This window comes from Ranitomeya imitator, chromosome 4, assembly GCF_032444005.1.
Source record: "Ranitomeya imitator isolate aRanImi1 chromosome 4, aRanImi1.pri, whole genome shotgun sequence".
NCBI classification, from domain to species: domain Eukaryota; kingdom Metazoa; phylum Chordata; class Amphibia; order Anura; family Dendrobatidae; genus Ranitomeya; species Ranitomeya imitator.
In genome coordinates this window covers 133,330,575-133,342,776 of record NC_091285.1, presented here as the reverse complement: position 1 = coordinate 133,342,776, position 12,202 = coordinate 133,330,575, and the positions used below count along the sequence as shown (strand labels likewise).

The 12,202-nt window shown below is 40.3% G+C and overlaps 1 protein-coding gene across 3 annotated transcripts in view; it reads left to right on the top strand.

The window, feature by feature from the left end:
- Positions 1-12,202, top strand: part of FNIP1 (folliculin interacting protein 1) — a 114,621-nt gene that overhangs the window by 80,324 nt on the left and 22,095 nt on the right. For all 3 annotated transcript variants that reach the window (XM_069763929.1, XM_069763927.1, XM_069763928.1), the window contains 3 exons: positions 540-741; positions 865-950; positions 10,477-10,623. In XM_069763929.1, coding sequence (XP_069620030.1) covers positions 540-741; positions 865-950; positions 10,477-10,623 — 435 coding nt within the window. The remainder of the gene's footprint in view (positions 1-539; positions 742-864; positions 951-10,476; positions 10,624-12,202) is intronic.

The following is a 12,202-nucleotide window of genomic DNA, read 5'->3' as shown; positions in this document are numbered from 1 at the left end:
AAGGAAAGGTGAAGGATTTACTGGGGCTATCAAGGATTAGAGCAACATGGCTGCTTTATATGTGTCCCAGTCTTGTGGCTGCTATTTCAGTTGAGCTCCATTGCTATTAAGCTGCATTACCAGACAGATCCTGCAGACAGGTGTGGCGCTGTTTGTAGAAGAACGTAGCCATGTTTTTCTAATCAGACAATCCTTTGATGAATATTGCTTGACGTGCTGGTCTTGGGTTGGGTAGCTTGTAGTCTTGATTTGAAACAAGGGAGGAAAATCTTATTTCATGTGAATTATGCAATTGTTATCCACGATTTGAGAGAAATATTGAATCAAGAACAGTGCATTGCATTCAGGTCCATATTTTCTATATGTACTTTCCTCTGCCACAATTTATTTCTTACACGTAGACATGTTGCAAAGCTGGGAAAGTCATTATGAGACCATGATCGCTTATTTGTAATGTGGCTTTGGGTTGCAGGTGAAGACAGAGGTCACAGAATTAGGATGAAGTGACAGCTCTGCTTTCTCCATGAATATTCTTCTAGGTCAGTAGAGGAAAGCTTTAACATGTCCGATGATAGCTGTGGGCCCAACCTGGGTGTTACCCGGAAGAAGAAGATCGCCATTGGGGTCATATTCTCCTTGTCAAAGGACGAGGATGAAACCAGCAAGTTCCATGAGTTCTTCTTTTCTCATTTTCCACTGTTTGAGAGTCACATGAACAAGCTGAAATGCGCCATCGAGCAGGTAGGGTTTTCATTACATACAGTATAAGCCAAGAATCGGTGACACAGTGATGGGCTCTGTAATGCACAAAGTCTCTCTTTTCTTGTTGCCTATAATAATGAGTTTTGTTTTTTTTTCTTCAAGGCGATGAAAATGAGCCGCAGATTAGCAGATGCCAGTCAGAGGAGCCTGGCCTACAATAAAATAGTGGAGGCCCTCAATGAGTTCCGGTAAGGGCTTTGTGGTTTATTTTGTATATTCCATTTTCTTGAGCTTCATGTTGCGGATTTTAGACTTTTCTGTTTGCAGGTTCTAGTGACGGTAATGTGCTGCGGGTAATAATTCCTGTAGATTTTCTCCTTCCTGTGTAATATACACAGTGATATAGTATTAACCAGTTGAGCGCTGTTGTCCCTCTCCTTTCTGCTACCGTGGTATGTGCGGCATGGCCTTAAGATGTCCAAAGACGAGATTTGTTGTCTGAGCCAGTCGATTTTGTGGATCTGTTGAAAACTGCTGTAAAATATTATTAATGTCTTCTTCCTTTTCCTTTTGGATAGAAATATCCTGAAATGATGGGTTATTTTATGTAACTCTTCTCAGGAAATCTTTAGCCAAGAGAAAAGGTAAGAAAAGACACATCTGCACATCTAAGAAAGAAGAGGAATTGAATGTGAGGAGTCATTCCTTATAATGAAGACAATATTGTATAAAATCACTATATCATCATGACAATTTAGACTAAACAGAATCTTTTTTTTCCAATAATGCTTTTATTAAACTTTTTTGACAATACAGATATAAAATTTAGATAAAACACACACAAAAAAAAAAAAAAAAAAAGGGGAATACAATTTGCACATTCTTGTATCAATCAGTAAGTAAATAAAATAATTTGCCTAAACATAACAAAGAAATAAAAAAAAAAAAAAAAAAAAAAAAAAAGGGGGGGGGGGAGGGGGAGAAGAACACATGAGGGAAATGAAGGAAGGGGGAAGGGGGAAGAGCACACGGCTTCCACTCCTACATCCTCAGGTTTATATGTCTCAATCCGCGAATCATCCTCACAGAGGCGGACGACCTGCTATTGTTTGTTCCAAGAACCAGACTAAACAGAATCTTGATTACCAGTTCACCAAAACATACCAGATTAAAAAACGTATATGGTCATCTGGACGGCAGTGGCATGTTTCTTGGCATCCTGACAAACTCGTATCAGTATTGTGTATTTAACTCTTCTTAGCTGCGATATTAGGTAGGAAGGTATATCTTTTGCCTGGGGTGCCTACAATAGCTTGCAAAAGTAGCCCCCTCTGCCTTGGCATTTTTCGTGTTTTGCTACTGCACAACCTGTAATTTCACTGTTTTTTAAAGTGTTTGCATCAGTTCATGTAAAGAACATGCCTACAACTGTGAACATTTTGATTTTCTTTTTATTGTAAGGCAAACAACACATAAGACAAAATTACTGAAAACTTAATTGTGCATAACTATTCACCCCCCTAAAGCCAGTACTTTGTAGAGCCTCCTTTTGCAGCATTTACAGCTGCAAGTCTCTTTAGATACGTTTCTATCAGCTTTCCACATCTTGCCACTACGATTTTTGTCCATTCCTGAAGGCAAAATAGCTCCAACTTCTTAAAGTTAGATGGTTTCCTCTGGAGAACAGCAGTCTTCAAAACACTCCAAACCATTTACAGGTTTCCACTTAAGCCACTTGTGGGCTGCTTAACAATATACTTTGGGTTATTGTCTTGTTGGCAGGTGAACCACCATACCAGCCTCAAATCACTGACAGATTGAAACAGGTTCTGCGCAAAAATATTCCTGTATTTTGCAACATCCATCTTACCCTCGACTTTTCACTGTCCCTTCTGCTGAAAAACATCCCCATAGCATGATGCTGCCACCATCATGTTTCACTGTGAGGATGGTGTTCTTGAGGTGTTGAGCTGTGTTGGTTTGATGCCAGACATAACGTTTACCTTGGGGGCCAAAAAGTTCAATTTTGGTCTCATCTGGTCACACTATCTTCATCCAAACATTTGGGGAGTCTCTTACATGTCTCTTGGCAAACTGAGAATGAGCCTTACAATTTTTGTGTGCAAGTCAAGGTCTTTTTCTGGCCACTATTCCGTAAAGGCCACCTCTATCTGTGGCCTTTCAGAAAAGGTGTGTATATACTGACAGACCATGTGGCACTTAGATAACACACAGGTGGACTTCCTTTCACTAAGCATGTGACTTATGAAAGTAACTGCTTGCACCAGAATTTTTTAGGTGCTTCATTGCAAAAGGGGTGAATACATATGCACATGTCATTTTTTAGTTATTTGATCTAATAAATTTAATGTATTCCTATATTTTTCATTCTTCACCATCTTAGACTATTTGGTGGTGAAGCATCACACACAAATTAGATTACAAAAATACTTGAACGCAGGTTGTAATATAAGAAAATAGGTAAAAAGCCAAGGCGGTGAATATTTGCACAAGTCACTGTATATCTCTTGCCTTTGTATTCTGTCATAATAGAACTGCAATGACTACTGGAAAATATCTTAACCTTGCTTTTATGCCTTTTTCCCCCACTCCAGCATGTTTATGCCTTGGAGCCATAAATATCAGCATTAGTTAGCTTAAGTCATGAGATTTGGGATTTTGCAGTTCGGTCACATTTGTAAAGACATGTGATGTTGAATCATGTTTTCTTCTGTAAAAATACATTTAAGCAACATTTTTGCAAAACTTTGAGGTTTTTTTCTACTAATAGTATCATAAACAATTTTAATTTTGTTTTTGTTAAAGTGTCAGACATTAAGGCCCCGATTTATCAAGACTAATTTTTTTTGCTCAAGCCTCGATTTTTGGGTAAATGCACCAAAGTTGGTAAGATGCTCATGTCTTTAATGACTTTGGTACGTTTTTCAGTTGCCGTACTCCAAATACAAGTTACACTAATATTTTCCAACATTCAAGCAGTTTTAAGCAAGAAATCTGGCGTAATTTTTTTTGGGCGATGTTTTTTTTCATATCACAATTGTGATTTAACATAAATAGAGTTAGTAATCTTGCTATTTTCACACTTGCCGATTGGCTTTTTTAGACTCTAGATCCGTGTCCTTTCAGGTTGAGTTTACAGGAGTTTTGTCCTCATCCCAGACTGTCCAGACAGGATTGTAATGACTGGTATCGCCATTATACACAAGTGATAATACATGTTCCACCAATTACAGTAAGCTATGTCCTAGCTGACCCCGCTCCCCTCACTTCACTATGACATTTAAACAGACTCATTAGACCCTTCAACACAAAAAGATGGGGTCGTGATACAACCATTGTGGCTAATGTGCATGTTTCTGAAACAATGCCAAGTTAACCCCTTAGTGACGGAGCCAAATTTTTGAAATCTGACCAGTGTCAATTTATTTATGACCCAGTGATTTTGAGATTGTTTTTTCATGACACATTATACTTTATGATATTGGTAAATTTAGGTTCATATGTTTTGTGTTTATTTATAAAAAATATCAGAAATTTGAGAAAAATGTAAAAAAAAATAGCAATTTTCAAGCTTTGAATTATTATCCCTTTGATCCAGATAGTCATACCACAGCAAAACATTAATAAATAACATTTCCCACATGTCTGCTTTACATCAGCACCATTTGTAAAATGTTATTTTACTTTATTAGCATTTTAGGAGATTTAAAAATGTAGCAGCAATTTTTCATTTTTTCAAGAAAATTTACAAAATTAATTTTTTTAGTGACCTATCCATGTTTAAAGTGCCTTTAGTGGACCCATATATTGGGAAACTTTCAAAAGTTATACCATTTTAAAAACCGCACCCCCTGACATATTGAAAACGGCTGTCAGGTAGTTTATTAACCCTTCAGGTGGTTTTCAGGAATTAATGCAAAGTGGCATGACAGAAATGAAAATGTGTATTTTTACCACCTAAATGCCACTAACTTCTGAACAGGTTACAACAGCCGTCAGACTCTAAGGCCAGAATTTGGTTGTGAATTGCCATGGCAAACATCAGGACCACACAATCATGATCTGAGGGCACCAATTGGGAGAAATAGGTAGCCCCCACACTCTGTTAACCATATATAATGATGTTGTCACTATTGACAGCAGCATCTAAGGGGTTAAACAGATTTGGATGGTGCCATCGCTGATCATGGCTGATGCAGCAAGTTGTCAGCTATAGTGTCTGGATTGTCACCTGTATGGGGAGGAGAATATGGGGATGCTATTCTCTTATATCTCAGGTCAGTTAAAAGATGTATTAGCTGTCATTAAAGGGTAAAAAAGCTCCAGTGGCCAATATAAAATTTTTGTATTTTTTAAACTCATTGCTATATAAAAAAATGCCAAAAATTAAATTAAAAAATATACATTATCACAAATGCCTAACTTAATCGAAAGGTCATTTTCTGATGGTAGCATCCCTTTAAAATTATCATATCGGTCTATGGTTTGCCAAAAATGATTGCATATTCCAAGACCCAATCTAAGCACCACATTTATATAATTTTTATAATTGGGAGTTTTTTTTTTCTGTCTGCGGTATAGTTAACCCCTTCATGACCTTGGGATTTTTCGTTTTCCCGTGTTCGTTTTTCACTCCCCTCCTTTCCAGAGCCATAACTTTTTTATTTTTCCGTCAATTTGGCCATGTGAGGGCTTATTTTTTGCGGGACGAGTTGTACTTTTGAACGACATCATTGGTTTTAGCATGTCGTGTACTAGAAAATGGGAAAAAAATTTCAAGTGCGGTGAAATTGCAAAAAAAGTGCAATCCCACACTTGTTTTTTGTTTGGCTTTTTTGCTAGGTTCACTAAATGCTAAAACTAACCTGCCATTATGATTCTTCAGGTCAGTACGAGTTCATAGACACCTAACATGACTAGGTTATTTTTTACCTAAGTGGTGAAAAAAAATTCCAAACTTTGCTAAAAAAAAAAAAAAAAAATTGCGCCATTTTCCGATACTCGTAGCGTCTCCATTTTTCGTGATCTGGGGTCGGTTGAGGGCTTATTTTTTTGCGTGCCGAGATGACATTTTTAATGACAGCATTTTGGTGCAGATACGTTCTTTTGATCGCCCGTTATTGCATTTTAATGCAATGTCGCGGCGACCTAAAAAACGTAATTCTGGCGTTTCGAATTTTTTTCTCGCTACGCCGTTTAGCGATCAGGTTAATGCTTTTTTTTAATTGATCGGGCCATTCTGAGCGCGGCGATACCAAATATGTGTAGATTTGATTTTTTATTGATTTATTTTGATTGGGGCGAAAGGGGGGTGATTTAAACTTTTATATTTTTTTTTATTTTTTTCACATTTTTTTTTACTTTTTTTTTTTTTTTTACTTTTGCCATGCTTCAATAGCCTCCATGGGAGGCTAGAAGCAGGCACAACTTGATCGCCTCTGCTACATAGCAGCGATCTGCTGTTTCCCATAATCGCTGTCTAATTTTAACTGAGTTTTACATATGAACATTGACAAAAGCACCATCTCATGCAATCTGATTTTTGGCTGGCTCTGTTCAAGGGCACTTGGTTACCGACCTATACTACGTGAAATTCCCACTAGGGGAAGTAGGTATGAGCCTAGGATTCAGGTTCTTCCTCACTTTGGCAGTGATCATGCCATGTGTTGTTTATCGGCAATGGAGTGCTGCCACTCACGAGGTGTACGAATGCAAACAGATGGCTTTAACTACCAAGGAATAGCTAGGAGGCCTGAAGCAGCCAATAACCTCAGATGCCCTCCATAACTCCTCAGGACAGCAGAACATTACTGTTCATTGTCCACTTTCTGAGATGCTTTGTTTCCTTGGTTTGTGCAAGGAGACTGAGCAAAAGACTGAATGTTTTTTTCTGTAAACAGGCATGTTTGTCATAAAATAGTGTTTTACCAGGGTAATATTTGTCATCAGATACTCTTCTTCTCCTTGATGGCCTAACTGATCGTCAGCGCTGAGCAAAGGGGCTATCCCATCAAACAACTTGGTGCCCTTTATTATGCCATTTGGTGGTGATGTTCAAAGTTTATTTTCTTAGTTATTCTGGGCTACAAGTGTGTAATAGACTGGTAGAAAGCCAATAGCAATGATTAGAAGAGGGAAACCTGATGACTGGTGACATTGATGACCCTTAAGTAATGGTCTACAGTGTTTGGATCCCAAGGTCATCTGAAGAGTACACTAATGAGGAAGGAAGAGAAGCCTCTGAAATGCCACGTCATTATGCACAGTAATGGAGCACTAATTAGATCCAAAAGGCCCTTATAGGAGTTGTCCCACAAACAAAGTACATTTTAATCACTAGATTTTGAAGTGAAAAAATCTTGTAGCTGCTGTTCTCTGAAGTAACATATTTACAGTGGGGCAAAAAAGTATTTAACCAGTCAGCAATAGTGCAAGTTCCACCACTTAAAAAGATGAGAGGCATCTGTAATTTACATCATAGGTAGACCTCAACTATGGGAGACAAACTGAGAAAAAAAAAATCCAGAAAATCTCGTCTGTTTTTTTAACATTTTATTTGCATATTATGGTGGAAAATAAGTATTTGGTCAGAAACAAAATTTCATCTCAATACTTTGTAATATATCCTTTGTTGGCAATGACAGAGGTCAAACGTTTTCTGTAAGTCTTCACAAGGTTGCCACACACTGTTGTTGGTATGTTGGCCCATTCCTCCATGCAGATCTCCTCTAGAGCAGTGATGTTTTTGGCTTTTCGCTTGGCAACACAGACTTTCAACTCCCTCCAAAGGTTTTCTATAGGGTTGAGATCTGGAGACTGGCTAGGCCACTCCAGGACCTTGAAATGCTTCTTACGAAGCCACTCCTTCGTTGCCCTGGCGGTGTGCTTTGGATCATTGTCATGTTGAAAGTCCCAGCCACCTTTCATCTTCAATGCCCTTGCTGATGGAAGAAGGTTTGCACTCAAAATCTCACGATACATGGCCCCATTCATTCTTTCATGTACCCGGATCATTCGTCCTGGCCCCTTTGCAGAGAAACAGCCCCAAAGCATGATGTTTCCACCACCATGCTTTACAGTAGGTATGGTGTTTGATGGATGCAACTCAGTATTCTTTTTCCTCCAAACACGACAAGTTGTGTTTCTACCAAACAGTTCCAGTTTGGTTTCATCAGACCATAGGACATTCTCCCAAAACTTCTCTGGATCATCCAAATGCTCTCTAGCAAACTTCAGACAGGCCCAGACATGTACTGGCTTAAGCAGTGGGACACGTCTGGCACTGCAGGATCTGAGTCCATGGTGGCGTAGTGTGTTACTTATGGTAGGCCTTGTTACATTGGTCCCAGCTCTCTGCAGTTCATTCACTAGGTCCCCCCGCGTGGTTCTGGGATTTTTGCTCACAGTTCTTGTGATCATTCTGACCCCACGGGGTGGGATTTTGCGTGGAGCCCCAGATCGAGGGAGATTATCAGTGGTCTTGTATGTCTTCCATTTTCTAATTATTGCTCCCACTGTTGATTTCTTCACTCCAAGCTGGTTGGCTCTTGCAGATTCAGTCTTACCAGCCTGGTGCAGGGCTACAATTTTGTTTCTGGTGTCCTTTGACAGCTCTTTGATCTTCACCATATTGGAGTTTGGAGTCAGACTGTTTGAGGGTGTGCACAGGTGTCTTTTTATACTGATAACAAGTTTAAACAGGTGCCATTACTACAGGTAATGAGTGGAGGAAAGAGGAGACTCTTAAAGAAGAAGTTACAGGTCTGTGAGAGCCAGAAATCTTGATAGTTTGTTTCTGACCAAATACTTATTTTCCACCATAATATGCAAATAAAATGATAAAAAAACAGACAATGTGATTTTCTGGATTTTTTTTTCTCAGTTTGTCTCCAATAGTTGAGGTCTACCTATGATGTAAATTACAGACGCCTCTCATCTTTTTAAGTGGTGGAACTTGCACTATTGCTGACTGACTAAATACTTTTTTGCCCCACTGTAGCTGTCTGAGGTGGCACAAGACTAAGTGTTTCTGCCATGTCTCCAACCATCTAAACTCATCATAAATGAAGGCACAAGATCTCCAGTGGCCCCTGAACTTATGTTACTGACTTAATTTATGAGCTTACAGCACTAGTGACTGAAATACACACTCCTGTGATAAAACAGGCAGGGAAATGTGTTGCATCATAAAGTAAAAGCTGTGGTCCCCTGCTTTTGTCTATATACTCATCATAAGTGACTTATGCTTCTGCCCCTGGTCACCAGCTGTGTGCCGACCTTGAACTAGAGTAGCTTTGCATGGTCAGACACAGCCATCTCACAGTACATAGCAGGAGTACATTTCTAACATAATTTCAGCATAGGAACATTTTTAACATGTGATTGTGTAACTGTTCTGTTAATTAAAATGTACTTTGTTCGTGGGACAACCCCTTCAACACTTGAGTATTTTGTGACACAAAAGATAGTCCTGTTTACTTCCAGTAGATTAATCAACCCCAGGAAGGTAATCCTCATCCTGGAGTAGTGCAAATTGTTATGTCCGTGGTGCGCATTGTGGCGATCAGAGGCGCACCATGATGTGTATTACAGGAGGCTCGCTGAGATCTGCAAGTTCCCTTTATAATAAAGCAGCCGTTCAATTTCATTCCGCCATTTACGTGACAAATCTGTTGTTGATATGAGGCTTGTTTCATTGTAGAAAACCACAGAGCCCCTATTGTTTATTGTTGACTATGTTGTAATTAAAGGCTAGTTAGTTTTCATAGAAGAAACTCATTGTATTTTATTTCTTGCCATATAACATAAACACTTGCTTATTAATGAATGAGCCCTCACTTACTATATGGTATTAAAAGGAATATAACATGGAGGGAGCATGTACGGAAAGAAGTGATCATTTCTGAAGAGCTTTCTGTAAAAAGACCTGATCTTTTGCTAAAACGGAGCCTCCCCTTCTCCTCTTTTCCATTACACATATGAAAGCATGGCTGGCGTAGTTTGAGCTGAAATCTCCTGAGGAGTAGGGTGTGAGCCTGCGTACATGTAGCCGCCGTGCCCTGCCCTTGGTCCGGGAGCCATTAGTGCTCTCCTTTCTGGTGTGGAGGGTTCCCTTTATTGCAGTCACATGTCTGCTGGAGGGCAGCCAGCGGAATCTGATCTGTCTTGGAGGAAACACTATCGGCGGCAGATTCTGCCAGGGTTACCAGAATAGTAAATAATGTATCACAAGACCCGCTCTATCTGCTCTGGGCAAACATACTTTAACACCTTCTATAAAGAAGGACTTTGAATGCTGCCGGTTTGCCCTAGAAGAGTACTTAGCATTTCTTCCTATAAATACTCCACAATGAGCTTGTTCTATACGATGTATAGAAAATCTCTCGCTTTCTCTCTTGAAAGTTAAGAATCAGAAATCTAATTTCTGCCTGAGAAATGAAGCAAACACTAGAATTAGAACAAACCCTTTGTATCGGCCCCTTTAGATCTCATTTAATCCTACTTCTGGTGTACAGCTGGGAACGATAACTGTGGGATATGGGAAAACGTAGTGTCTCTGGATTAGGTTACACTATGATGGGTTTGTAATTATGTCTGTTTATTTCATCGGTCGGAAGAGTCATTTTCCTCTGCTCCAGGTATGAGCGTCCCTCGTGTCCTCTGCACACAATCTGCGGGGAAAGTGTGACTCATATACTGTATGTGACATGACCCGCCATTGGATCTAAAGACTGGCTGTGCTTCCATCCGCAGGACAACAATCTGTAACCTGTACACCATGCCCCGGATATCTGAACCCGTGTGGCTAACTATGATGTCTGGATCACCGGAGAAGAATCACCTGTGCCAGCGGTTTATGAAAGAGTTTGCTTTCCTGATGGAGTACACCTCCAAGAACCAGTATGTTGCCCTTGTAGATGGAAATTTATAAATGTTATTAAGAATGTCTACTGCCCATCAGTTTCTCACTTACCAGCGAGTGATGAAGCCTGATTTACTGTAACCATCCTCTTTCTCTATCTACTGAACCCTCCATTCTACCCTGTCAGTCGATTTAACCTGCCCAAAGTTGAGTTTTTTTGCCATAGAATTGTAGAGAAAACATATTTTAAAGATCTGCTCTGGGACAAAGGGATGTGTCTGGTCCAGAGCCTCGTCCTGCTGCCTTCTCCTTGCACCACTCCAAGTGATTGACAAGACTCTCCATAGTCACACTCGTGGGAGAGGCCTGTTAGTCAGCTGAAGTGGTGCAGGGAGAAGCCTGCTGGGGTCGGTGCCGGACCAGTCTTTTTTGCTCCTATATTCCCCTCATCTTCATCTTTAGGCCATGTGTACACGTCTGGAATTTCCGCTGTAATTCCAGAACTCCCTGCCGCGGGTATAACGCGTGATAAATTTGCATGCGTTTTCCCGCAAAACACAAGCATTTTGCAAGCGGAATTAGCTTGCAGAATGTTAGTATTTTCCAAGAGATCGGTAGCATCACTTGGAAAACTGATTGACAGGTTGGTCACTCTTGTCAAGCATAGTGTTTGACAAGTGTGACCAACTTTTACTATTGATGCAGCCTATGCAGCATCAATAGTAAAAAGATCTAATGTTAAAAATAATTTTAAAATAATGGTTATTCTCTCACCTTCCAACGGCCCCCAATCTCCTCAGCGGTGCACGCGGCGGCTTCTGTTCCCAGGGATGCTTTGCGCGAAAGACCTTTATGACGTCACGTTCGTGTGACTGCGACGTCATCCCAGGTCCTTCGCGCAATGCATCCCTGGGAATGGAAGCCGCCGTGTGCACCGCTGAGAAGCAGGAGGACTCGGGGGCGATCGGAAGGTAAGTATATCCCTATTTTTAATTTTAATTCTTTTTTTTAACAGGGATATGGTGCCCAGTCCGTGAAGGAAAGTCTCCTCTCCTCCACCCTGAGTACCAACCGCACATGATCCGCTTACTTCCCGCATGGTAGACATAGCCCTATGCGGGAAGTAAGCGGATCAATGCATTCCTATGTGTGCGGAATCCCCCCCGATTCCGCAAAATTAATGAACATGCTGCGTTTTTTCTCCGGAATGCGTTTCCTCTCCGGAAAAAAACGCAGCATGTGCACAAAAAATGCGGAATGAATTCTAATAATAGGATGCTTAATGTAAGTGTTTTTTAGCGGCTTTATCGCGTTTTTATAGCGGAAAACTGCAGAAAAATCCTGAACATCTGCACACAGCCTTAAGCTAATTTGTTTCCAAACGCTGGAGAGTTTCAGAAAGAAAATACCTGGCCGCAGTCGTTCAGTCAGGCTCTGATTGATGCTGCTCGTGGTTTGGGCAGCATGAATCGACTAACATGCTCCTTTTATATAGAGCCCAGAATAAGAAGGTGAGTTTGATCAACCAAAGATGAGTTCAGCCAGAGAAGGACCTGCGTATTTTATGGTCACTTCTAACGAAACTGCCTCTCCTGCAACTGGTGGTTGGTTAGCCTC